Raw genomic sequence first — 27535 nt, forward strand, 5'->3', positions numbered from 1 at the left:
CTTTTCTTTTCTTTTCTTTTCGTTTCTTATTGTACCAATCATTAACTCTTGCTGGGAGAACATTGTGCTTGTAAACAACTGCTTCACTACAGGAAGAAAAGGTTGGAGGCGGGGCAGCAGGGGAAGAATGAATAAATACTCACTTGTTCCAAATGCCTTATATAGTATTGATGCCTGGATTTTGGCAAATTGATATCTTGTCTTCAGAACCTCTGCTCATCCAGTCTAGTAGTTAGCTGCCAGGTAATGTTCTGTTTCCTCTCTTGGAACTTCAAAATGAAAACATTATTATGGCAATTTCAGTTTCTGCAAAAATGGAGGAGGGACATAGCAGTGATATAGCTTATTTCCACCATTAAATTGGTCCACACAATGATGTGTTCACCATACCAAGATTAGTTCAATAAATGAAAACCTTACAATAGAAGGATGTGTGCAGTCTTGAAAGGGTATCAGTTTTACTTATACCATAATTCTAGGCCCAGAAAGTGTTGAATTGAGCTATTGGGAAAAATTAATCGAAGGAATAATAAGCCAGATGTTGTTAACTGTCTACAGGCTCACCACCCCCATCCTTCTCCCTCATGTATAAACACTGCCAAATGGTGGTTCATCTTAAAATCATAGGGCAGATCCATACCATGCATTTAAAACACATTCAATTCTCATTTAAAGCTCATAACCTCCCCCAAAGAATCCTGGGAGCTGTAGTTTATTAAAGGTGTTGGGAACTGTAGTTCTGTGGGGAGGGGGGGGGAGAGAATCACACTTAACAGGATTCTTTGGGGCAAATTACGTGTGTTTAATGTGCATTTGATGTGTTTTAAATATATGGTATGGATCTGCCCAGAGCTTATGAAGCTGACTTGTTTTTAACTAGCCGTAATTAAGGTTCTCCACAGTTTAGGGTTTGAATGACAAGCTAAACTCTGCCCAATTTAAAATGGAATCAGAAGCTTCTGATGTCCTCCTCATGGCCACACTGGAGGGGCCCACACAACATTGTGGGGCCCACACTATGAACCTGTGTGTGTGTTAGACTTGCTCTCTCAACCTTTTAAAGCAGAGGTTGCCAACATGGTACTTTCCAGATGTTTTGGACTGCACCACCCACCAGCCCTAGCCAGTATGTCTGACAGTCAGAGATAAAGGGTGTTATTGTCTGAAATAACCAGAAGGTGATATGTTGACTACCCGTGTGCTAATCCATGTTTAGCATTATATCAGAACATACCCTAAATCAAGAACATGCAAGTTTATCATATGCCAATGCCGTTCACTTAATGTCCCTATAAATTGCAGTCTACTATTTATGAAAGCTGCAGTCAAAAAAGAGAGAAGGCAGTGCAATTGCCCCAATCATCTTAAGATCATTTTCCAGACTATCAGAAAGGTTTGTTTTAATTTACTGCTTTTTCCAAAATAAAAATGCATTTAAAAGGTCTATAAAATTTCTAAATCACTTAATATCAACATGCCAGAACTATTTCTAAATTATTATTTCTACATTTGTACAGACTAGATTGGAAATACGATTATCCCAGAATTATGTCTAATTTTAAAATACAATTGGACTTTGAGGAGAGGGAGATAAGGAAGAAAACTCTTTATACTGGGTTTACCATATTTAAATGTTCACGCCTCCCTAATAAATATTGTAACACTCCTAATCTCAGCTGATAAAAGTATGAGCCTAGTATGAGGTGAATTTTTTAAATCTAAAATTGTTCTTACTTTTCAGTTGCTTTCTGTAGAAATTGGACATAGGAGATTTTGAGAGATCTAAAGTATATAACAAGAAATGAATTTAAAAGCAATTGTTTGTGCTGAAGTGTTCAGCTTTTGTGTCTTCTAGCTGAAGGTGTTGCAAAGGTTAATAGCTAGGCAGTCACATCTATTGCAGCAAAAAGCACTTCAGCTAAATCAGTGTTAGCTTCCATTTAAGGAAGAATGTCTGCTACAACCATTGGTATTTACTAACTGTGCCTATGAAAACATTCCTTTTCACCCTCAGATGCTCATTCAGCTGTCTGTTGTCTAAGGGACATTATTACAGGCTTTACCATGCAGTTGGAAAAATTAACTGCACATTTTAATACTGTGAACAGTAGCATCTGACTTCCACCTCTGTAGAATTTAGTTACTGCAATGCTGCTGTTGTGATGGTTCTAAAAACTTTTTGCATAAACCACAATTTTTTGCAGATTGTGGGTGCTGCAAATGCTTTAAAAACAAAATAGTCTTCATGTTAAATCAGACTCAGCAGTTGAATTCATCCTGCCTTGTCTAGAAATAGGTTAACCCCTTGAAATTCCCACAACAGTCAATGATAGTTTGTTGGATGGAGGATATTACTTTTGAATGTGACCAATGAGTTGGTTTTGCTTAGTTGTTTAAAGGTACAATAGATGCCATCTTGCAAGCTGTAAAAAGACATGTTTTAAACTGCTCTTGGAAAGAAACCATAGCTCTCCCACTCCTTATTTTACAATCATTCCTAATAGCACTTTTGTTTCGGATTTAGATCAAACATAATTGTTCTTGCATCATTGCACCAGAAAATCAAATACAGTGGTGCCTCGCAAGATGAAATTAATTCGTTCCGCGAGTTTTGTCGTCTTGCGATTTTTTTCGTCTTGCGAAGCACGGTGTCGGGAAAGTTTTGGAAAAGCTTCAAAAATCACCAAAGTCTTTAAAAACCTCAAAAAAGGCTACCACACCGCGTTCTATGAGTTGCTCCTCGAAGTCAAGTCGCAACTGTATTAACGGTGTTAAGAAAAAGGAAACAAACTTGCAAGACGTTTCCGTCTTGCCAAGCAAGCCCATAGGGAAAATCGTCTTGCGAAGCAACTCAAAAAACAAAAAAGCCTTTCGTCTAGCGAGTTTTTTGTCTTGCGAGGCATTCGTCTTGCGAGGTACCACTGTAGGTGAAAGTTATTCCATTTTCAAACAGTATTCACAAATACAAAAAATGCAATAAAACTCTTATTCATTAAAAATGTGTGTCATGTCTGTACAAGGTTAGAAAGAAGGAAGGAAGGAAATAAATATTGATCTAAACATGTAAGATTCCCTGTGGGCCAAACATTTTCTAGCCTGTTATGTTCCCTATTCCTCCACTAAAATGAGACATCTCCCTACCCCCAATTTTAAATGTGTGTTCTGTGTACTACTGGAAGCATGAGTCAAAGGTTATTGTCAAATTCCCCAAGAATATCTAACATAGTAACTAATTTTACAAATTCTGATGCTTTTTGTTTTTCGGTGGCAGCATGGAGACTCAGGGTTGAGGTTGCCTTGAGTGATGGCAGATTCTCCTCTCCCATTCTTACCACTTTCTGAAGTTTTATACAGTAAGTCCCCCTGTATTGATCACCTTTTAAGCTAATAGGCAAGCCTGTGTGAGTTCCATGGTGCTCTCTCTGCCCAGGAAAAAGTGCAGTGCAGTTCACTACTTTATTTCCTTCCAGATGGTGGGAGTGGGCTTTTCAGGTGAAGATGGAATGGGGGGGGGGGGGACTGAGCAGTGGAAAAGTGGTGAAAAGGGGAAGTTACAGGGGGAGAGCTAAGTAAGCAAATGGGCAGCCAGCCATTTATTGCAAGGCTGTGTTGGTATGTCGGAAGTAAAACAGCTGTGGAGGAATGTAAGTAATGTGAGGAATGCTTGCACTGGGAAAGTGGCTAATTATCCCTTGAAAGGTTGCAAGGTTTTTGAACATCTTTCTCTCCCAAGTCACTTTGCATAGCCATTGTTCAGCTTGTTCGTTTATAACCCAGTGGCAAAGCATTTAATAAGATGGAATAGAAAGGTCCCCAAAGACTATACTGATGAAACTGCTCAGGCTTGAATAAGTCTACAGAAGGAAGTTCAGAGGACTAAAATTCATCAGAGAGGGGTTTTGTTAAACAAAGAATCAAACAGGTCCCTGTATTAAGGGTCAGGTGGATCAGGCTCAAAAACTGCAAATGCTAATAGAGGTGGGTGGATTTTTTGAAAGAAGCACCATTCTATCCCCTGGGGAGATACTGAAATTCAAAATGGGTTGTATAATAGATTGGAATATATTTTTATCAATAAAAGACATTCTGCTCTTGTATTTTTACCTTCAGTTTATCCCAAGGGGTAGGTGTAGTCAGTTTTGAATGGCACTGGCAATATATGGTTTCAAAGTCTGGTTGAGAATTGTGTTCTTTGAGCCATGTGTTTTAATCATTCTTGATTTAGGCATCTGCTTTTTTGTTGTTGCTGCTCTTGTTTCCACAACTTGATGTTTAGAAGGAAGTATAATTACTGTAATCTCAAGTGTTTATTTCAGTGCTAAGGAATTTACCGTATTTTTCGCCCTATAGGACGCACCGTCCCATAAGGTGCACCTAGTTTTTTTGGGGGGAAATAAAGGGAAAAAAATTATTTCCCCCCCAGGCGCGGGGCTGGGGCGGGGGAAGCCCGAGCTTCCCCCGACCCCAGCCCCCAAACAGGCAGCTCTCTGCAAGCCGTGGGATCCCAGCGCTGGCTCCTGCTGCTTCCTGAGAGGTCCGCAAAGCCTGGACGCGCTGAGCTCAGCGCGGGCAGGCTTCAGCGTGCAGGCAACTCTCCGCAAGCAGCGGGAGCGCTCCCGCTGCTTGCGGAGAGGTCCGCGAAGCCTGGACGCGCTGAGCTCAGCACGCGCAGGCTTCAGCGTGCAGGCAACTCTCTGCAAGCAGCGGGAGCGCTCCCGCTGCTTGCGGAGAGGTCCGCGAAGCCTGGAGAGCGAGAGGGGTTGGTGCGCACCGACCCCTCTCGCTCTGCAGGCTTCAGCGAAAGCCTGCATTCGCCCCATAGGACGCACACACATTTCCCCTTCATTTTTGGAGGGGAAAAGGTGCGTCCTATAGGGCGAAAAATACGGTAATCAATTCTCTATATTAAGCTCAGATGTGTAACTGTGCAAGTATCCTTTTAAATAAATGGTTGTATCAGAGTCAGCATATTTGGAATTGTTGTTAATAGGCTATTGAATTTAAAAAATACAAAATCACAGGAAGATTATTTGAGCAGTGTGTGTGTGCACACACACATACTCTCTTCTCTCTCTCTCTCTCTCTCTCTCACACACACACACACACACACATGCATGCTTGTGTGTTTATATAAATACCGGTATATATGTATCTCCACACACATAATAAACACACACAAACATACCTTGCTGATAGAGGAGCAATGTATAGAAGCTGAGAAAATAGTGAAAAAAATTCTAAGTGTAATTTACCCCTTAAATCTTGGATACTCTGAAACATTTAAAGATGGTAAAACCCTGAAATTCTATTTGATTAGTTCAGCCAAAATAGAAAACTATGGTTGTCCAGTATGAGAACAAGGTGTGGCCAGCCTTGTGCTTCCACATTTTCCCCTTCTACCTCTTATTTCATGTAGCACAGAATATCAACATCCCTCCAGATTTCCTTGAACTGCAACTTCTATCATCCCTGGGCATTGGCTGTTTTGGGTGGGGCTGATGGGAGCTGGAGTTCAACAACCTTTGGAGAACACAATGTTAATTACCATTGGCTTAAGCTATGCTGAATACTGCTGAATTGTCTCCAACCATAGTTTAACAAAACAGTTCCCAAAGTTCAGGAAATCATGGGAAACTGGTTGGTATAGAATCAAAAGCTGCTCCTCACAGACGTGAGAAAAGGGGGCACTCACAAACTTGAAGCTGTTCTGCAGTGAGTGCTGACTTCAGCAGAGACAAACCAAGATTACCCTGGACAGCTCCATGCAGGGCTCAGGAGTTCATGAGAACAAAACTCAGATATTGCTTCAGCAGCAGGCATCCTCCAAATGAGCTTTATATGACTCAGTAGCTACCTCCACGTTTGCTGAGAGAAGCCTCTTATTTAAAGGACCCCAGCTTGATGTATCAGTTATTGACTGTGGCAGAGTAGAGGAGACTGTAGTTGTACTAGAACTTCTGAGTTGGAGTTGTCACAGGAGGGCCACACAAAATTGTCATGCTGGATGGATACTGGCACCATGGGCTCTTCTGGACGAAGTTGGTTAGGTGCTTCTGGGACTGGCACTGAGGGCAATTCCCTGTCCCACTCTGAATCTGCAACCTCCTCTCCTGATGAAAAAGAGCTGGGCATAACCAGGTTTCTCATTATATCTGCATTGTGCCCATGTGACTCAAAGCATCTGATATGGAATGCAGGGGCTTTCATGAGGTCTGTTTTGTAAAATGAGTTACTGGTGCTAATAGTAATGGGCCACAGCTCTCCTGAACAAAGCATCTATGCTAGAATGTGCACAGGGCTGACTGAGCATAATTATCTCGACTGCTTCATTTTCTGCTTCTCACCAAGCAACAGAACAGTTTCCCTAGAGGTTTCTCAATATGCAAGTGGCTCAGAGGATCTAACATGGATGGCACTTCTTAGTTTTCCAGTAGCTACTTTAGGATGCTGCCTCCATGGTGCTTCTCTTTAGTGATATAGCCTTGGGGAGCAACATGTGTGTGGCATGGTGTTTCCCACCAACCCATCCTTTTTAGGTCTCTAGGTTCCAGGGATGCTTGATAGCTGAAGTCATCGGTGACCAGAATGTCATCAGTTCTCAGAAACAGATTTAAGTGTCATTGCCATTTTTGTGACCATGGTGTTGGTGTACAAGGAACAATAATTGTCGTGTAGAATCTGTGGGGATGGCCCTTGATCTTAGAACAGCTTTGTTATCACAGGCTAGAACATGAGAACTCATACCAATGCAGGCAGCTTGTTAATCATTCTGTAACTGTGAGATGTGGTTTAGCAAACAGTCATTGAAGGCACCTGACTGCTTGTGTGTTATTTAAAAACACTGTCACAAAGATATGTGTGGACAGAGGTCATTGGAAACATTTGGGTTGGGGCAGAAGCAGCCACAAAGGTGTAGTCTGCTCATATAGTCTGCTCAAACTGCTTCTGTTTACCATGGATGATCTCTCTCGGTGAGATTTTTTGGGATGTCTTTTAAAAATTAACTTATTTTAAAAACTAACTTCTTTTTCCTACATTCACATTCTCCGACACACTCAGGTGAGTGGTAACCAGCAAGTACATATAAGTGAGTTTCTTTGCCGAAAGAAGGTGTGTTCTATGGTTTGGCACAATTTGGTATGGCTGCTGCTCTGCCTTTATCAATATTTCTTCTTCCCCTGACTCCTGTGTCCTTATTTTTTAAAACACCTTGATTCCTCTGAAGGCCAAGTTTGTTCAGTGTGACCCCAAATCATAGACCTCTTGCATTTCTCAGACTTTTGCCTTCTGTTTTCTGCCAACATAGCTTTATCTTCAGGTGGCTTCACAATCTGAACACTTCTTGCCTATGAAGCTTTTCGGAGGCTTTATTCTGTGATTATTTAAAATGATATGTTAATAATCAGTTTTAAGGTCTAGTCTCAATGTTTTCATTTTCCCAGTGCATTAACATACATACCTTGCATTAATCTTTGCTTACTTAAGAAGTCTAATGTGTGGTTAGTGGTTCTTGTGAAGAAATCTGGCTTTTAAAGACCAGGAGACTATTTCTAAATTTTGAACTGCATTCCTAATTCTGGAAAGTCTCTTTGTTCATCAAGATTCTGTGACAGCACAGAAATCCAGACAATACCTAGAGAAAATAATAGGTTTGCAGCAATCCAAAGGTTATGTGTTTTTCTTTCAAGTTACCTTGAGCTAGTTTTGGAAAATTTGGAAAACATGCATACGTTATACTTTTCACTTTCTTAAACTACTCTGAAATTTTGCAACTGTGTATGATTAGCACCAACACCAGAGTTCTACAGACAGCAGTGCAATATCGCAGATAAGTCACTTGCAACATAATGGTGTTTTGTGTTTTAGCATCATAAACCACTCTGATATTTTATGATATGGTGGTATAGAAATATTTTAATAAATAAATGAACTACTGTTTGTTTTAAAGAAGGTTATGCAGCATACCCGTTGATTTTCCTTATTTAAAGCCATAAAATCTACAGAATCCAGATGCTTATTTAAAAAGAAAAACCTCTCTTCATCTCACTTGAGTTTATATAATGTAAATTGAAGTTAGATGGGACGTCCTTTCTAAATCTTCAGATTGTACACAAAGTTGTCTGACTAATATAAAGGGACAAAAAACAAAGTTGCTTCTCATTTTCCATGTCTGTCGCCACTTGCTCCATCAACATACTTTATTGCAATTTTAAGATCTGTATATTCATTTTCATAATCAAAGCCAGCTTTCCATAGTCAAAGGAGGCACTTACTCTGGGTGAAGGCTGTTGAGTCAGACCTTGCTAAGAAGCTTTCTGACTTTTTAGAAATATATTTGCTGAAAAATACATTTGGGGAAGAAAAATGGCCACAGGGTGAAAAATCTCCCTTACAACTATGACCTGCCAGGACTAGTGATGGCTTCATTTGGCTTCAGATGTGCCCTGAAGCACTTCTGAATTTTAAGTGTAGTCTGACCATTTTCTCATCTGGCCCAGGATTTTCTAGCCCTGCTACCAGAAGATGCTAGTAATTGAGCCTAGAGCCTGTTATGCATGCTAAGCCATTGGTACTCTGGGAATGGAAGCAATCCAAAAGCCTTAGAATGATGGAAAGAACTTTGGCATATGGGGTGGGAGGAAGGAGTGTTCCTAGAAATGAGATGAGTAAACTGGAAAATAGTATGAAGGACCTGAGTCCAGGTTGAGTTAGGGAAGGGTAGCACCTCTGACGGGTAGTAGTTGTGGACGTATTTGCTTTGGCTTGGAAGGTTTAAAGTGAAATTACTTGCTAGATCAGGGGTAGGCAACCTAAGGCTCATGGGCCACAAGTGGCCCACGGGGGTCTTTTAACTGGTCCACAAGCCCCCCCCCCAAACAAAGCCACCTGCTCAGCAAATCCCTGCCCGCTGCGCTAAACCAGCACGGTGCGAGGACTCTCTTCCATGGCGCCGAAAATCGCATCTGCACATGCACAGACACCGAAAATCATGTCTGCACAGAAGCCGGAAATCGTAGGCGCGTGTGTGAGCCGGCGCACACAATCTGGCCCACGGAGGAATCTCCACTGGAGTGAACCGGCCCAGGCAAGGTAAACCTTGCTACCCCTGTGCTAGATTGTGAGCAAGTGGAGTGAATGTGCAAGGTTGCAGTTTAAAGGGAATGAGAGTGGAGAAGGGTGTTGCAGTTCTGCTTTTTGTTCCTTCAAAAATGTCTTGGTGCCTGCACTCTTTCTGCTACCTGCCAGTCATTCTCTTCTCTCCATTTATCTGGGAGAGGGAACACAGTTGCTCCTTTGCCAACCCACACTTCCTTCCAGTTGTGCCTCATTCTTTATGTTGTGGGAGGAAGAGTTGTTTACAGGCAGATTGTGAGGCAATCAGCAGGGAAATTATTTCTCCACTCCTGTGTTGAGGTTTGTATAGCTCTGTTGAGATTGCTCTCCCCATTCACCTCTTTTCCTACAGCTGCTGGGGAAAGCAGACATGCTTTTGTATCCAATGAACTTGTTCCATTAACCCAAAGACTTTCATGTGTGCAAAGGGAGTTTCTCTACCTCTCCTCTCCCCACATACCCCATCAACTCTGCTGCAGAAGGTTGGGGGGAAACCCAAAATAGATTTGGGAGGGGCACAGTGAGAGGAGTTGGAGAGGAAGTCACATTGTGCAAGTGTAAGTCCTTGTCCTAATGGGATGACTTTGATGGATACATCCCACTGTGTGTGAGAGAGATAATAAGCATTAAAATAATCCTATTGTTTATCTCCACTTACGAAAGTGTACTATTATGAGTCAGTCCTGCAAGTGACTCAAACATGTGGATACAGTACTGTTGTCTGGTTGTGTCTGGCAGTAACTTTTTCACAGTGAGGAAGGCGCTTGCCTTACCAAATGATTCTTCTCTTTCTTTCCTCCAACCTCCTGACAATTATAGAATTTGCCCAATGATAATTTACTTTGCTTTTTCTTTGTAATTTACTTTTTTGTCTTAAGTAGCACTAGTGGTGTTCTGCATCTTGAAGCACATCATGAGAAGTTTTGTTTACCAGAGGGAAGGTTAGCCTGCAGCCATTTGAAGGCTAGATTTGGACCACAAGCCACTATCGTTTCTTTACACAAATCTTCACACCCCTGCCAAAATTTCAGTATGAAGGCTAAATTATCTATCTGAGCTTTCAGCTGTCCCTCTGAATTTTCCATCTGTTTTGCTTCATTTTATACTTGCAGACTTAAAAGAAATGCTGATGAAAAATATGAGAGTTCTAATAGCAAAGTTCTATGGCCTCGCTTGAACAATTGCTTTTTGTTTTATAACTTGTATCCTTTGAAGAACATATGAAGCTGCCTCATGTAGAGTCTTTATCATTATTCTGTCTAGCCAGATGTAATATAGCCCACTGCATCTTACACTTAACCCAGGAGTGGGTACCTTGTGGTCTTCCATATGTTGTTGAGCTGCAGCTCCCATCACCCCAGACCATTAGCCATGGTTGACTGGAGGAAATGGGACTTGGAGTCCAACAACATCTGGAAAGGGTCAAAGGTTTCCTATTCCTCTCTGATTTAACTTAACGAAGAAGAACATAAGAAGAGCCTGCAATGGCCTATCTAGTCCAGCATCCTTTTCTCACAGTGGCCATCAGATACCTGTGGGAAACCCATAAGCAGGATTTGCGCACAAGAGCACTCTACCCTCCTGTAGCTTCCAGCAACTGGTATTTAGAAACATCACTTCCTCCAGCTGTGGAAGCAGAGCATAAGCATTGCGGCTAGTAGCCTTTGATCTTGACCAATAAATTCATGCCTTGTATATACTACTTTGAATGGTCATGCAGCAGCAACAACAACCACCAAACCGTAACCACTAATGTGTTTTTTTTGTAGAGCTTGGACGAATATGATGATGATGAAGCAGGACAAAAGGAGCGTAAAAGGGAAGATGCAATCACACAACAGAACACAGCGCAGAATGAATCAGCCAGTGCAGACCCAAGTGCCTCATACATATTACAGGTGAGGAGTTTCAACACTGTTTTCTTTGAACTTCAAGAGATTCAGCACACCACTACTTCTGCCTCTGTAAGAGTTGGGTAAATGTGTTTGCCAAACTTGGTACCTCAGCTTTGTGAAATAAGTAACTTCCAGTACCTAACTTTATTTTAATGTTCAGTTTAATGCTTATTGTGAACACACACTGGTTCTTCTGACTAAACATCTATACCAAGCGTCAGCAATGTAGATCTGTCCACAAGGGCCTTCCCTGGTACCCACAAGGTCTGCTCTGCCACCCCCCACTGAAATTAGGCTTGAATGCAGCCAGTAGTATAGGTTGTGGTGTTCACTTAGGTTCAGTGTGGGTTTGTGGTGCCCACGAGAGGCCCCCAAAGGTTAAAAACCCTCGTCTATATGATAGGCATTGTCACCATTACATTGTTTGACTGTCAGACCAATAAGGATATGTATTATTACAACTGGAAGTTTTAATTGGCAAGGGCAAGTATGCAATACATCAGTCCTAATGCTAACTGGCAAGGGCAAATTTTAAAAGACGGGGCTGAAAGTTAAGTGGTTGTTTTGTTTCTTGAGGCTCTAGGGTGTCTGCTGTAATATGCAGTGATATGGTCTTTCTTTCAACACAAGGAAGGTGAAAATGTTTCCTTAAAACAGAATTGATCTCATACTTCTTTCAGCATCCCAGTTAACAAATTGTTTCTTGGTCATGGATACTTAAGTTGAGATTTCTGCATTGCAGGGGGTTGGACTAGATGACCCTTGAGGTCCCTTCCAACTCTACAATTCTAGGATTCCAGTGACATTTATGGAAAGAAAATGTACTGTCCTCTGCAGCCACGTGCAACCCTGCTGCACAATGAACAATGTTGGATAGGCTGCTGGGGAGAATGGCCTGAAATTAGGTGGAGGCTCACCTGATTTTGGTCAGTTCCACCACGTCGCATATTGTTTAGGAGGACCCCTCAACTATCCAGAGGCTTTTCAGTGGCTATGGATAACTGCAAGGGAAAGGAAGAGTCAGGAAATTTTCCATGCAATTTTTCCATTCATTTATCTGCACAAAAGTAGATTTAGTTTATTAAGCAATATGCAGAATAGTTCTGCATTTTTTAAATAGTTAATTTGCCCCAGCCTTTCAAAATACATACCATAAAGCATTTTCATTTGGATACTTGAAATTGCATTGTGTTCTACTCTTGCAATTCTTTCAATGTTTTTAGTGCTTTTTGAAAAAAGAATTGATTAGACTTTCAGATGTCATAAATCTATAGCCATTTTCCATTTGGGGCTCTCTTGTTGACATTAGCATAATGGCATTTTAAAAACAGGCGTATGGTTGTGCTAACTGCATTCCTAAATCATTTCCTGTGGGTGGTAGCTCTGCAAGCCAGTAGCACCACAATGAAACACAGAAGGGGGGTGCAGCAGTGATGTTTGTGTGTTTGCAGTTGTGCATTTCTGTCACTATCATAGTTGCTGTAGTAGTTTCTGGACACCTCCTTTATTCAGGGAGTCAGTTTGAATACTGGAATGAACCTTACTCATTAGCACTGACTTTCAAATAATATTTCAGTCTGAAAATTATTTTTTAAAAACAGGCTATAAATTAAGGGCTGAAACAACAAAACCCTGGTATGGTGGCATGTTGACTCCCTCCTATCCACAATGAATCATTAACATAAATGTCCATCTTTGGGAGGACTTTTATGTATTTGGAGTTTGCAAAAGATTCTATATGCTGTCTTCAAGATCTGGAAAGCAGCAGGCAGGTTAGAGAACTACCACTTTGAAGTCTGCTGTCAATTTCAGAATGGTCTGTGGACAAATGGTTGAAGAGGTGGCAGCGTTTTTTGTGAAACACACCCTTGCAGTGTCTTTAGCATTTAAATTAATTTATTCCTATTTGTGCTCTGCTACATGGCTCCATAGAGCCCTCAGGGTGACTTACAAGTAAAGCAAAACAAGCAAACAGGCCTACAGTGATGTAACAGGAAAAAACCAACCGAGCTAACCAACTATACAATAAATGAAACAGCCTAAAAGCAGCACTAAAATATTTCTTTTTTCCATCCCTGCTCTTCTGTGTCTGGTAGATAATTAATAATAAACATCAAGTCATGTTCCCAAAAAGTTAATTCTTTTTATAAATATAAAATGGAGCTGGCTTGCCCCTGAACAGCTGAGACAATAAACTAGTATTTTTCATTTGATAAAGGATGGCAAACAGATCCTGGAGCACCTCCATTGTCACCAGCCTAATTTTGGTCTTGCTTCCAGAAATAAGTAATTTTCATTTCAGAGTTGTCATTTCGCCTGTAGATTAAAATGACTTCATCTTTTCAGCACTAATCCCTTTTAGACAATTGTTAAAGTTTGGGTAAGACTGCTGCAAGAATCTTTAATGAGCTTACAAGGAAAGACCTCTTGAGCAATTTAAAGGTGTTCTTGCTCCACTGTCAGAGGCAGAATGCCTCTGAGTAACAGTTGTTGGGAATCACAAGTAAGGAGACGTCCTGCTTGCTGGTGTCTCCTAGACATCTGGTTGGCCACTGTGAATAGGATATTGGGCTAGATCAGGCATAGGCAAACTCAGCCCTCCAGGTGTTTTGGAACTACAATTCCCATCATCCCTGACCGCTGGTCCTGTTAACTAGGGATCATGGGAGTTGTAGTCCAGAAACAGCTGGAGCGCCAAGTTTGCCTATGCCTGGGCTAGATTGACTTTTGGCCTTGTGAAACAGGACTTCCCCTCTGTTCTTGTGTTCTTATTATGGTCCCTCTAGCTCAGTATTTCCTATAGTGACTGATAAGTGGGGGAGGCCCTGTTGATGGTGCAGGGTGAATCTTGATAGGGCATTCTCAGTTGTAGTTCCCTGTTTGTGGAATGCCCTCCCTGGTGAGGTGTGTCTGTCTCCCTAAGCACTAACTTTTCAGGACAAAAAGCTTGAAAACGTTCCTGTTTACCCATACATTTGATGGCTGAAAGATACGGACTGGAATCCAGTGTCACATTGCAGTTTGACAGACAGGATGACCCTGCCTCTCCTCCCCCATGTCCTGTTCTGGAGGTTCTCTCCCCCAAGGCCATTTCAGGGGGCACCTGCGGGTGTGGGGGAAGGAAAGGGGGGTGAAAGCAAGTGCATAGGGCTTGCACTGATGGGATTCATTAGGTGAATCCTGCCCAGTGTTTCTGCTATACTTGAATGATTTCTGACTGTTTCTAAATGCTTCCAGGGGCTTGTAATTGTTTATAAGTGTTTTAAATCTGTTTCTATTTTTGCTTTTGTTTTTACTGTTTTACTATTTTGGTGTTTACAACCCTGGGTTTCTTTGGGAGGGATAGAAATTTATAGAATAATAACAGACCTTCTCAAAAGGAAAATGTTCCAGAATTCAATCTGTCCTGTCCACTTAACTTTCAGTTTAGTCCCATTGCTCCACCTTCAGAATTCTGTTGAAATAATAATAAAAAGATTAAATTTTATCCTAAATCTTCATTTAAAATCCAAGTGAGTGAGTGACCAAGCAAAAGAATGAGCTGCTGTATGTTGCCAGTAATAAAACATTCAAGAGAAATACTATTTATTCCAGCAATGTGAAAGGCAATATGTATAACTATGTCATATCTCTAAGCCTCTGGTGACTATTTAATTGTGTGGGAATACAGAGGTTTGATGTATTAGTATGAGTTCCTGTTAGTAAACAGCACTGAAAGCCTTCCTGACACTAGTTTCCCTAGAGCTTTGTAGTGGCATGCTAATTGCCAAAAGTTCCTTCCAAACTAGCTGCAGCAAATTACAAAAGAGGGGGAAGTTTTCCATGCTTTTATGTGTAGGCTTTTTTTTTTGTTATAACTAGTCAAAAAGACCCCACGAGTAAAGGATGTTTGGGGGAATGTTGCAAGCATGAAATGTGTGTGTGATTAACCAACAGAAATCTTACTTTGTATCTTAGCTATAGTGGTTAACAATTGGGTGCACTGCATGATCTCGTGCTGTGGAGTTAGCGGGACTTAAATTGGGTGGGCATGGTGGTCTGTGTTATTGAATAGATGTCTCCCCCCCAAAAAAAATGGTTTTGCAATTTGTGAAATGAGAACAGACCTAAGACTTCTATTCTTCTTTTAGGGCCAAAGTCATGGTCCTGTTGTTTAAGTTTGAGTCGGCTGAAATGCATTCTGCCATTACAATGAGAATTATACATTAATTCTAGTTTTCACCACAATGTCTTTTTTCTAGTCCCTAATTCTGTGTGCTCTCCTTTTCTCTGGTGGTGAACATGCTAGTTCTGTGAAGGTTGCTACTAAAATATCCTCCTCTCCCCCCCCCCCCCCGCCACGAGCTGCTTACAGATCTTTTAAAAGTGCTTTTTAGTGTTTAAGTATAATTTTGTTCTTTTACCTTTTATGCATTTATTCTCACTCCCACCCCCACACGTTTGTAGTGTTCATAACCTTCCTTTTTTCAGTTCAAAAGAAAGGTGGGATATAAATTATAAAAGATATACCAACTTAACTCACTGCTGGCTTTTAAAATCCAGAAGCCGTTTCTCATTAAGGAACCACTTGGAAGCTTCTGTTCTGAGACACAGTTTCAATTTGGTTAAAGCCAAAGCTTAGCTCAAGGTGAAGGCATAGCTGTATCTTGAATTTAAATGTGATGGTGTTTTATCATTTGTCACTGGCCACATTTGCATGCAATGCTGAGCCATAAAGTGTGTTTTGTTAAGCCATAATATACATGAGCTGTGTGCTTGTGTGTGCAGTCTGTCCTTGCCTTGCATGAGTGCTTTTATACATAATTACTAGTCCCACTAAACTCACTGATCAGAGAATGGTATTTCTGGGCACACCAGAAATGCTTGTATAACTTTGGGTTTGACTGTCCCGTATTTTGATTTGATTTGCCCATTATTACGAGCAAGTAATGCTTTAAATCAGCCATTTTGTATATTAAATTTGACTCTAATTGATTTTGTTTTGTTTTCATAGGACACCTCTAGGACAATTTCAAACAGATACAAAAGGTAAGGGACTTACCAGTATATTTTAAAGTCAAATATTGATAGATTGTGTTTATATGACACCTTACCACAGTGAGCTGTGCCCAAAACAGCTTACATTGAACACTCACTTACCAAAATACAAAGCATTTGGGTGGAGGAGAGAAGTCTACTTACAAAACATACCGAGAAATCCAAACAGGAGAAAAAATATGCAATTTAGCAAACATTGAATAAATTCAGTATTATAAAAGAAAGTGCCCACACTTAAATACCTAAGTACAGAGCAAAACAAAAATCAACTGCTGATGGAGGTCTTATTGCTTCTGAACTTAGTGGAGAACCAGGGAATTAGCTAAGAGCTGAAAGATGGGGTTGGAAAATGCATACCCTCCAACATCCTGCTAATCAACATTGAACTCTTCTGGGAGCTAGGTAACGAAAAACCAAGCATCTTTTGGTCTGGCATGAGGCAGCTGACTCACAGCAGAGCTCCAGAACAATAAATGGGACATTCCGGATGCAATCAGAAGACAGGATAGCTTGTGTATTTCAGGGATATCCTGCTCAATTTGGAATGGTTGAACAGTATGAAAATGTGTATGGGTCTATGTTGTGAACCTTATCTCTCCCAAAGCCTAAAATGTGTCTCAAGAAATCTGCTAGAATTGTTAGCTAGGCTTAAAAAGAGAATGTAACAGGCAGTATTTATTGTTACAGTTGTTTCGCGATCTGCATTTATAAATGACTTGACAGATAGCAGGCTTTTCATCAGTTGCCAGAGGAGTTGGTTTTATCTGTCGTAGCAACAGACTTCTGCAACGTGAATCTTCATACATCTTGTCAGTTACATTTGTTACAGAAAGTTGCAGATGTCGTGGTTATGTAACACTTCATTTTCTCTTTCAGCATCTAGAGAGCTTAAGGACCAAACTACATATTGTGTGGGCCTTCCATCTTCTTCTGGTGTTGTTTTCACTTAACAGCAGCCACAGGGAATGTGGGAATTATATTGAAGTGCTGGGGGAGGACATATTTTTTAACTCACTTCTCCATCAGCCCTGTTCTTGGTCTAAAGTCTTCCTCACATCCCCACCCACATCAGAAAAGTTGTCATTTATTTCCTTTGCAGCTTCAGGGGGCAATTTAGTTTTGTTAACGGATCCAGGGTAGAAGGGATTAAACACAACTCCCAGTATCTCTGTACCCCTCCCCTCCCCACATGCTGGTGCTTTTTTAAAAAGTGAAAACCAGTGCAGAGAAAAGCACTGAATAAAATGCTGTGTCTGTAAAAGAAAAAAAAGAAAATTTTTCTGTGTCACAATCTGCTTTGGGGGTTAACCCTTACATAAATGCAGATAGTATTTATAATACAGTGCTTCCCCCTAGTTAAAGTACATCTTCATTGTACTTTGGTTTTAGCATAAATTTTTGGAGTGGTCATATATCATCAATATAATAGAATGTTCATTTGTTTCTCTTTATTTTATTATTTATTTTTTAAAAATTTATACACCATTTGATTGGTAAAGTGGTTTACAAAAAGTATGTTTGCTAAAAGTATGTTCATAATACAGGGTGATAGTAAATGGAAACTGTATGCTTCATTATGAATCACCCTGTATTACTACTACTATTAATAACATTTTTAAAAATCATAGTACGTGTACAATGGCCTAGTTTCCTCACCACATAGCAGTTTACCTGTCACCAAGCACCCTCCATGTATATAGGTTCCTCCTAGATGGTTCTGTCTCCTAGGAGCTGATTAGAAATCTCTCCCAGTTCTCATCTTTCACTTCCATCTTCCTGGTTGAATGTAAGGTACCAGTCAAACCTTTTCTCTGCATGTATGTGTTGGACAGTCATGTCCCGAGTATCAAAACTCTGGCTGGATATCCATATGTCCAGACCTGATTGGAGGATTTGCTTCCCACCCTTAGCCTCCCTCTTTAGGGAGTGGAATAAATCCTTGTGAAAATTTGTAATTGCCCTATGTGAGGGGTGATTCTTACTCCTCACTTGTGAGACTCTTAATTCAGATGCTGAGGTTTGACTGTGTAGCTTTGAACAATCCAAAGACTTTCCCCCTGTGTGCCAAACTGCTGTTTAATACTACACACTTAGATCAAGAGCAGGTGGAGGGAAACAGTCTGAACTTGCACCATGGTTGCTGGTAATTGCCCACTCCTAGGTCTCCTGCAGTTCTTGGAATTCCTCTTGGTCAAGAATTACGGTGAATTGAGAGGTGGTAGATGACATAAGTTCGAATGCCTTTATCTCAAGGCAACTGACCAATTTCCACAGTCAAAGTGGCAGGCAATGAATGCCCCGCATAAAGTATACCATCATTATATCTTATCCTTGAGATCTTGGCTGTATGTGAAAATAGAGCTATTTGAGCATATGTACATAGGAAAGGCCAAAGGAGAAATTACCTATCAGGGTTTAAAATAACTGAAGGATTTACCATGGATCAGACAGGATTGGTTGGCTCAATTTACAGTAAATCAGATTAGAATTTCTTGGTATGCATGTTCTTTCTCTGCTTGTTAAGTTTTTTCTAGGAATAAATGCAATAATTGCATTCTTATTTAAATAACTATATAGCCTTGAATTTTAATGATGCCAATTCCAAACAGAAAAAAATCCAAACAGAAAATTCATTATTTGAGTCCACAAACAAGTGTGTGGACAGAAAAACTAAATCAGTTTTTCCAAAACTAAAATATTAGCTAAATGTGGTTAGCCAAAACCTTAAGTGTCCTTTCTGCCTCCCAGTGACTAAAACTGGAATTTTGTCTGCAATACACTTTCATTCCTGTATGTCCAGGACAGATTGCAGGTAAAAAAGAACTGCTGACTTCACTTGTCCTGCATTGATGTCCTGCTGAGTGTATTGCAGCCTTTTACTCAGTAGGATCAGGTTATCTGACCTGCCAATAAAATTCCATGCAGACCTATACTCTGGCCTGGTCCTACAGTCTGAATAGCTTGTCTCTCAATACAAATTAAACTGCTACAGACGTCCTGCAAGAAGCCCTTGCTGATTGCATTGAACCTGCAGCCTGCTTCCCGGCTGCCAGCCATAGCATGCTAGCTTTTCCTCTAGTGAATCCTTTCTCATAGACATGATGGCTTGAATTCTGAGATCCCATGACTGACACTCAACTCATGGAATGCTCCTACAAATCTATATGCAGGTATCTAACCAGGCCACTAGTGCAGATGAACCCCAGCCTGATACTAATAAGTTGGTAAATTTATAGCTAATAAATGGATTACCCTTGTTTATGTTCTAATCAGAAATTGGAAATATATATATTAAAAATTCCTTAAATGATTTAAGGGATCTCTGGATTGTTCTATTGACTACATATTACCTACATTTCCAACTCTTGAAGTTTTATATAGCTTTTGTATAAAGGTTTTTACCATTATCTTTCAAATCATAGATCAGTCACTAACAGCAGATCCACTCTTGTCCTTGCTTTCAATAGAAAGCAATAGAAATCCCATAATATCTCATAAGACAGTGGTCTTTCTATTATTAGCAACAGGAAGAATGTCAATGGCCAGCCAGTGGCCATTGGTTGCCTCATACCCCTTAATAAATGCAGGGTCCTGGGTCTTGATGCAGGTAGCAAGCCTACCCATGTTATTGGGGAAGAGCTAGCCTGTATCTTGAGAATGCACAGATGTTGATTAGTAGTAGTAGTATTAGTATCAAGTTACCAGTCCTAGTTTTCAGCTTTGCAAGTTTGTATTGAATTTATTATTTATTTTGTCTGTATACTCCTAACTGTCCTACTAGGCTAGTAGTAGCGTACATACAACTGAAGTGTTTCTTTCAATAATTAGCTGAAGCACAAAGTGTTGCACTTTTTCCTTTCTTGTTGAAATGCTGGCAGGTTCTTATCTAATGTCAGGACCTCTTGAGCTTTGCCTTCTCCATTTTGTGTGTGTGAAAGTTGAACATGTTTGCTTTTTCTTGACCAAATAAATAAATTTTATAGGGAGAGTCAACCAGAGTTTACCTTTGTGATTTGCTGTTTGTGTGTGTGTGTTGCACACATAGGCAAGGATTCTTTCCTTAAACAATAAAACATGGAAAGAGCCCTTTAAAATACTCTTCCCCTCTCACTTTAATCTAATCTACTAACCACCCGTTCTAGGGACAATGTACTAATGGTGAATAGAATGTCCCAATTTTCTGAGGAATGTTGGAGGGTATACAAGGAGAAAGAGCAAGATACACTGTGTGTTTGAATACTTCGGCTGTGTGAAATACACACTGTATAACAGTTCTTGGATTCTTTTCCACAATATGAATGACACAAGTTTTAGGGGTTAAAATTACAAACATTATGTTTGTGTTGCAACATGCACATCCTGTTTTTAGATAGATTTTTTTTTTAAGTCACGCTAGATCAAGCAGTGCCAAATATGGTAATAGAATTAAACTACAAAATTCCTTACAATTGTGTCATCATGGCTTGAAAGAATCTTTTATACTGCACTCCCTGGATTGTTACATCCATGGAACCAAGTTTATTGTGCCAAGTTAACTAATTGTCCCTAGATTTCCTTTCAGTGTAAAATAGTTTTCTGTTTAATACACACATGTGATTTCAGGTAAAAAATACCAAGCACCCTACTCACATACCTGAAGGTCATGTAAGACTCCCCACCCCACCTGCAAAAAACACATGGTGTGTGTTTGTTTGATTAAGAATAATAATTTTATTATTTATACTCCACCCATCTGACTGGGTTCCCCCACTCTGATTAATTGTGCGGTCTACCAGATCTTGTTAAAAAGTCCTGGGAAATCCAGCATTAATCTTTTAACTGGACATGTTGTTCAGTGGTGCACCAACTACCTGGTGGTTTGCTACCCAGTGATGGTGGGCAGAGGGAGGCAGGAATGGTCATCTGTAGCCTAGCGGACATCCACCTTCAAAATAGCTGGTGGAAATGTGCTTCCTGAAATGACAAATCTGAATTTCTGAACCTAAGGAACACAACATGCACATGCAGCTGCAGCTTTAGTGAATGTTTGTTCAGATTAATTTGCACTGACTACAATGTGGGAATACTGAAACTTATGTAGCCTAGCTCTGATCCTATTGAGTTTTAGGAATGCAAGTGTTTCCTACTGTAGGAGAGAAAATGGCAGACACCAATGTTGGTCTGTAGCTCCCAGTTAAGCCATTCTAATGATCTACTGTTCATCCTGGTCAGTGATATAAACTCTTGATGGTCAGCATTTCTTCACTTACAGATGCCCCCTAAGCTTTATTAACAACCCACCAAATCAAAATATAAACTGGTTGTTTCTTTCCTAGGTAATGTTTTACCCCTGCCCCCAATAGAAACATATAATGCATGCATGTTGTCTCTTTCACTCTCTCACTCTCTCTCTCTCTCTCTCTCTCACACACACACACACACTTTTTCTAAGAACTCTGAGTAAAAATGGACCATCCAATTTCAGTAACAGTCAAATAGTAGAAATCATGGATCCAGTGCTTCAGAAAAAATTAATACGCTCCAGCTATCAGGAGTAAGGGAAACATCATCTTAGGGCAGCAATCTTCCAGCATATGTCCTCAGATGTTGTTCGACTACAGCTTCTATCACCCGTAGCCAGTTTAGTTAATGGCCAAGGATGGAAGAAATCATAGCTGAACAAGATAGGAGAGAACGTATCTTAGAGAACAACATTTTCTACTTGAGCTTTAAGAGACCAAGGTGTACTACAAATGCGGCATAAATTAAATATATTTCATGGCTTTTATACTCCCCCCCAAAAAAAAAAACCTTTCAAAATTACTGATCCAATAAGCTCATTGCCCAAATCAGTTTTGCACCAATTGATTAAATAATATAGTATTGCATTACTTATGTGATTATTCCTTTTCCAATGATCCGTTTGAGAGTATAAAATAGGCCTACTTTTTATATTAAAAAATCTGTCTTCTTTTTCTTTCTTTTATAACCTGCCCTTCACCAGTAGGTCCTGGGCATGGTTAAAACAATTTAATGTTCAGAGATTAAAATCAATTAAAAGCAAAGGAACACAGGAATAAGGTGGGTCCTCCTTTGTAGGTCAGCCATACTTTGTAAAAATGTTTGTATTTATAGCTAAATGCAGAGAAACATTTGTTCTGTCCAACCCCTAAGTTTGTTTGTCTGCGCATGTGTGAGTTTGAATGAAAGAGAGAGAGAGAGAGAGAGAGAGAGAGAGAGAGAGAGAGAGAGGCTTCTGCACAGTGACGTTAATGAGAGCTGCTAGGTCATTGGTCTGAAAGGTGCTTTGTGTCAGTCTACACAAACTCAATGGAATGATAGGTACTGGCAAAAACACAGTTTTCTGTGCTTCACCCACTTCCATTTTTGGCTAATAAGCTAAGACTTGGCAACAGTAAAAGAGGGAAGAGATAGGAACAAATTGTACACTCATGTAGTACCAAAAAAATTGCTCTGTAATTTGTTGCTCTTATGTTCAATTTAAAATGCAATTAGTGATTATGAACCATGTCATGAGCATGCATCTGCTCAGTGGGCTGTTGCACATTAGGGTCTTGCCGTACAGTGTAGCTGCCATTTGGAGAGACTTGCAAGTAGCCTGTGTCTGGTGAATGTCATGAGAGGTGAATCTTAGGTAGGCAAGTTTCAAAGTATGGTAGAAAATGTCTGCAAAAACAGAAGGACATTTCTAATCATTTTAGTGAGCAAGAGAAGCCTAAGTTATGTGGAGTTTATGGGATTTTGGCACAGTGGCATAACTAAGAGTAAGTAGGAGTAAACTCTGGTAGTAGGAGTAAACTCTGAGAAAGTTGATCTCCCATTATACAGTTCTATTTTATACAGGACTATTTTATTGATAAATGTTAGACAAAAGAATGAGTGAAACAATATTATAATCTTATAAAGTTTATTTTTATGGCTGGATTTAACTAAACTGTGCTAAAAACAAGTCCCCCTAGCACAATGGGATTCACCCCACATGCCCTCCCCAAATCCGTTTGGGAAGGCCAGGAGAACCCTCAGAACTTGATAAGAGAGACCAAAGTTCAGCATAATAGGACATGTTTTCCATGTGGAAGGTTCAATTTCTGATATTCTAGTTAAAAAGAATCCAGTGGCAGGTAATGGGTGAGAAAGCCTCTGCCTGAGACCCTGAAAAGTTGCTTAAAGTCAGAGCAGACAGTTCCGAACTTGATGGACAAACAGTCTTACTTGGTCTAAGGCATCTTCTACATTTCTGCTTTTTTATTTGGAATCTCTTCATTATCTATACTTGCGACTGTTTCAGAAAGAGTTTTCATTCCTCATCAGATTGTTTGTGTGCGCTCTGCCAGGAACTTCTCTTGCAGAAGCTTCTGTGAATTACTTCACTGGCAAAGAAGGATAGCCTTAACAAATAAGCAGAGCAAGACTGCAGTTTTGTTCACACATACCGGAGAAGTAGCCCCATGAAATTCAGTGGCATTTCTGAGTAGTTCACGTATAGGATTAAAGCTGTAAGACCATGATTTCTGATACATGTGCAGTTTTATATGTGGTTCGCAGCAATAACAAGCTCACTACAGAAATAAAAAATTATGTTTTATAATTTGTTGTCGATATTAAACACTACTGAAGAAACATTTGTTGTGGTCATGGACCAAATATGTTTACAAGTTGTTGTTTTTTTCACAGCACAACAAACACACCAGATGATGTTTCTAGTAGATATTCACGAGCAGCAGACAGAACAGGATATAACAGATATAGCAGGGATGCAAATTCTTCTGGAAACATTTTACCAAATAATTCTTTGGAAAAGAAGGTTGAAGACCTCGAAAAGGTAAGTGTGTAATCAGTCAGTGGGTGTGGGCAGGGAGTTCTGTAAAGCAAGTCACCAGCACTGTGAAGACCTTGGTGCGGTTGCCACCAAATAGAAGCTACTTCAGAAAGTAGAAACACCTAGATATTGACGTCCAACTAAGATCTTAACAATTGTGTAGGTTCATATTGAAGCAGATAATTTCCTTCAAAATCAGCACTTTGAATCTGGGCCAGTTGGATTTTCTAAGCAGTCTTTCCAGGGACCTTTATGTATCATACATTGCAAGAATCAAACCTGATTATTATAAAGGCATATATTATGTATGAATAAAACTGGCCAGTTCACGTGATACTTTGTGCATCTGACACCAGTATTGTTGAGCTTAGTGAACTGACTGTTTGTCTCAGATTTTAAAGAACATGTATATTCTTTCCCAATAAAGTATTTTTGAAAACAAAATGGATAAAAATCAAATGACCCTTTTTCCAAAAAATGAAATTGGATTTTTAAAATTTCAGAATATTGACTATGATCCTCTGTCTCAAACATGCACACTGCATACTTTTCTACGTAAAACAATGAATCGGGGGGATTATTTGTTTTTTAAGAAGGGGCATAAATATGACACGAGACATCATGTATTTATTGTGCAAATTATGACTATATAGACTCTCAATGAAATTGCATTCACAATTTAAATGTTAATTACATAGTGCAAAAGATGTGACCAGCAGTTATTAATTACATTCCATATATAATATAAGGGCCTTATGAGGCTACAAACAGCTGTGCATTAATGCTTATGGCAACCAATTGCATGCTTCTGCAGGAAGTGGTGAAATGGAAAGTTAGAAACTTGATTGAAATTAATTATTTTCATCATCTTGATTTAAATCAGCCCACTCTGGATAATAGAAGTAAAGCCTGTGATATGTCTATATTGGTGTGTTATTACATGCAGCATATTTTGGGTCTAGAGCTGAATTCCTAAATTCCATTGAATTTTAAACTTGATTACATTTACTTTGTATGTCTATTCTTTGCATTGTTCTTAAAATAAATATTATCTATTTTATTTTTTGAAGGAGCTAGCAAAGGAGAGACAAGAAAACATCAGGCTTGTGAGGATAACACAAGACAAAGAGGAGTTAATTGGGAAACTGAAGGAGGAAATTGATTTATTAAACAGGGTAAGTGCTTGTTTGCTGTGGGATACAGTTGTACCTTGGTTTACGAACTTAATCCATTCCGGAAGTCCGTTCTTAAACCAAAGCATTCTTAAACCAAGGTGTGCTTTCCCATAGCAGTGGTGGGACACAATTTACAAGTGGAACACAATAGGAAGCAGAACATGTTCTGCTTCCAAGGCAAAGTTCACAAACCAAAACACCTACTTCTGGGTTTGCAGTGTTCTTAATCCAAGTTGTTCCTAAAGTAAGCTGTTCTGAAACCAAGGTACCACTGTATGAGAAATTCCCCAGAATTTGGGGGCAGTTCACACATCTTCCAGTCTGGGACTTACTCCTGTAAGTAATACCACTTTCTGGTTATTGGTTTATTTTTACATTTTTATCCTGTCCTTTCTCCTGAGCTTAGGTGGTGTATTTTGTGTCCTGCATTATGTGGCTCTCATTTTTGTCAACCAGACAGTTCCCAGTGAGTCTCTTTGAGTTACCTGGCATCTTTTCATCTCCAAACTGCTTGTTCCTATTGATGGTTTTTGCTTCTGCATTCAGGTGACCTTCCTGCTGGTTTCAGGTGAAGGGCTTCTTGCTGATGTACAGTAATCTTGCAATTTACCCGGGGGGTACTTTCTGCGGGTTGCACCTAAAGCAAAATTACACAGTGTCAAAACACATTGAGTTCAGTGGTGGGTGGCATTGCCAAAGTCTTTCTTCCTGACACCTGCCTCTCTTCCATCCCTTTTTAAATTTTGCTTGTTTATTTATTTATTTAACCAAGTGCATAAAGCTTAATGCACACAACTTAAAAGTGTGTAAGTTGCAGTCTTACTATATTGTAAAAAGAGGCAATCTGTCAAGAACATTTTCAACAGAAACCAAAGTTCCTTTTCTCAAGAAAGTTGCCCCTCTCCAAAAAAGCACCTGTATGTGTAATCTCCAGTTTGAGCCAAAGGAAGCCATCACTGAGCTGAGCAACACTATCTTTTTATGCCCCAGGACAGTTCTGGAGTAGAAAGAGATGGTAGGGGGGCAGCAGTGTGTGTGTGTGCATGCGTGTGTGCATGCTGGCTGTTCCTGCTTCCCTGCTAAGTGTGTGTATATACTCCATGGATTTTCAAGTGTATGTGTTCACCTGCAAGACATGTACACATGCACACTGGCAGGCAGCCCTTGCAGGAGTGACCAACCCTCAGTGTAGCCCTTGGGCCAAAAAGATAAGCTACCCCATCCTAATTGGTTGAGAACCCTAGCACCAGTTGACGGACACTTTGTCATTTGACTCTGGAATGTGTATGGTGCTCTTGTTCCCTTGAACAATAAACATTTAATTCTAAATTAGGTATGTAATTTTGAAAAGGAATCTTAATTAAATAGGAAATAAATCCCATATATGACTGACTCCTTCCTTTTGACTCGCCTTGAGTATTTAAGTTGCAGACAGTTGTTGTGGTTGGACCATGTCCAAGTAGCTCATTCTTTAAGTCATTTTTGGAATGTTATTTCTGCTGCATAAACATTCCACAAAGTAAGCGTATGTATGTGTGTGAGAAAGAAAGTATTTTATATATACACACACACAATTATGTCCTTATGTGAGCTTCTTGTGTGCTGTATCTGTGCCACCTGTCTGGATATTATGTGTTTGATTATGGATTTCCTGCATCAGGATTTGACAAGATGGCTTAAAAGCCCCTGCTCTAGTTCTTTTGATACAAATTAGCCAAGACAAAAGCAAATCTGAGTCTATTGTAATGAAAAACTAGTTGCTTTCCTTTTCTTCCTAATACATATGACTTCTGAAATGGATTTTTTTTTTAACCATAGTGGATGCTTTAACCCAGGAATGAGAAACATGTGGCCCTCCAATTGTAGTTGGACGTCATCCCTCTTCATCCTTGACCACTGGGTATTTTGGCTGGGGCTGATGGGAATTGGAGCCTAACAACATCTGGAAGGCCACATGTTCCCGACCCCAGATGAAGTTAGCTGCTGACCTCAAAGTGCTGTCCTGACATGACTGCTTTGTTTTTGAAATTTGATTTCACGTCATTCTTTACTTGCTTTCAATTAGCTTTTACTCATTTCTTATGGGCCATTAACCTTTAAATCTCACTTCTCCCCACCTTTTCCTCTCTTGAGATACTGGAAGTTATCCAGATGCCCATTGTATGGATGGAAGGGAGAAATGTGCACAGCTGGTGTTTTTTAGGGTACTGCTACAGTTGATGGGGCATGCAGCTGTGGTGGGTAGAGTTATTTTATTTCATTTTATTTTATTAAATTTTATACACCACTTGAGTGTAAAAAAGGAGAAGCTTCAAAGCAGTTTACAAAAATGATGTGAACACTTCTAAGAACTCTCCAGCTGAATGCCCAGAGTTCCATATGTTCCAACAATTTACAGGAGAAAACAGGAACATGCTTGTAACAACCATATTCTCATACCAAGGTAAAGGTAAAGGGACCCCTGACAATTAAGTCCAGTAGTGAACAACTCTGGG

The 27535-nt window shown here is 39.9% G+C and overlaps 1 protein-coding gene and 1 long non-coding RNA gene across 4 annotated transcripts in view; one reads left to right on the top strand and one right to left on the bottom strand.

Annotated features, from left to right (window-relative positions):
• Positions 1-27535, top strand: part of PAWR (pro-apoptotic WT1 regulator) — a 58331-nt gene that overhangs the window by 26570 nt on the left and 4226 nt on the right. For all 3 annotated transcript variants that reach the window (XM_080971339.1, XM_080971340.1, XM_080971341.1), the window contains 4 exons: positions 10884-11012; positions 16003-16037; positions 23721-23868; positions 24936-25040. In XM_080971339.1, coding sequence (XP_080827465.1) covers positions 10884-11012; positions 16003-16037; positions 23721-23868; positions 24936-25040 — 417 coding nt within the window. The remainder of the gene's footprint in view (positions 1-10883; positions 11013-16002; positions 16038-23720; positions 23869-24935; positions 25041-27535) is intronic.
• On the bottom strand, positions 1-27535 carry LOC308457482. The gene is made up of 4 exons (XR_013976942.1): positions 25526-27535; positions 14379-14463; positions 11927-12010; positions 1-269 (listed from the first exon to the last, which is right to left on the bottom strand). It is a non-coding gene; the product is annotated as an uncharacterized lncRNA (long non-coding RNA).

This window comes from Podarcis pityusensis, assembly GCF_964106645.2.
Source record: "Podarcis pityusensis genome assembly, chromosome: 10".
Lineage (NCBI taxonomy): Eukaryota > Metazoa > Chordata > Lepidosauria > Squamata > Lacertidae > Podarcis > Podarcis pityusensis.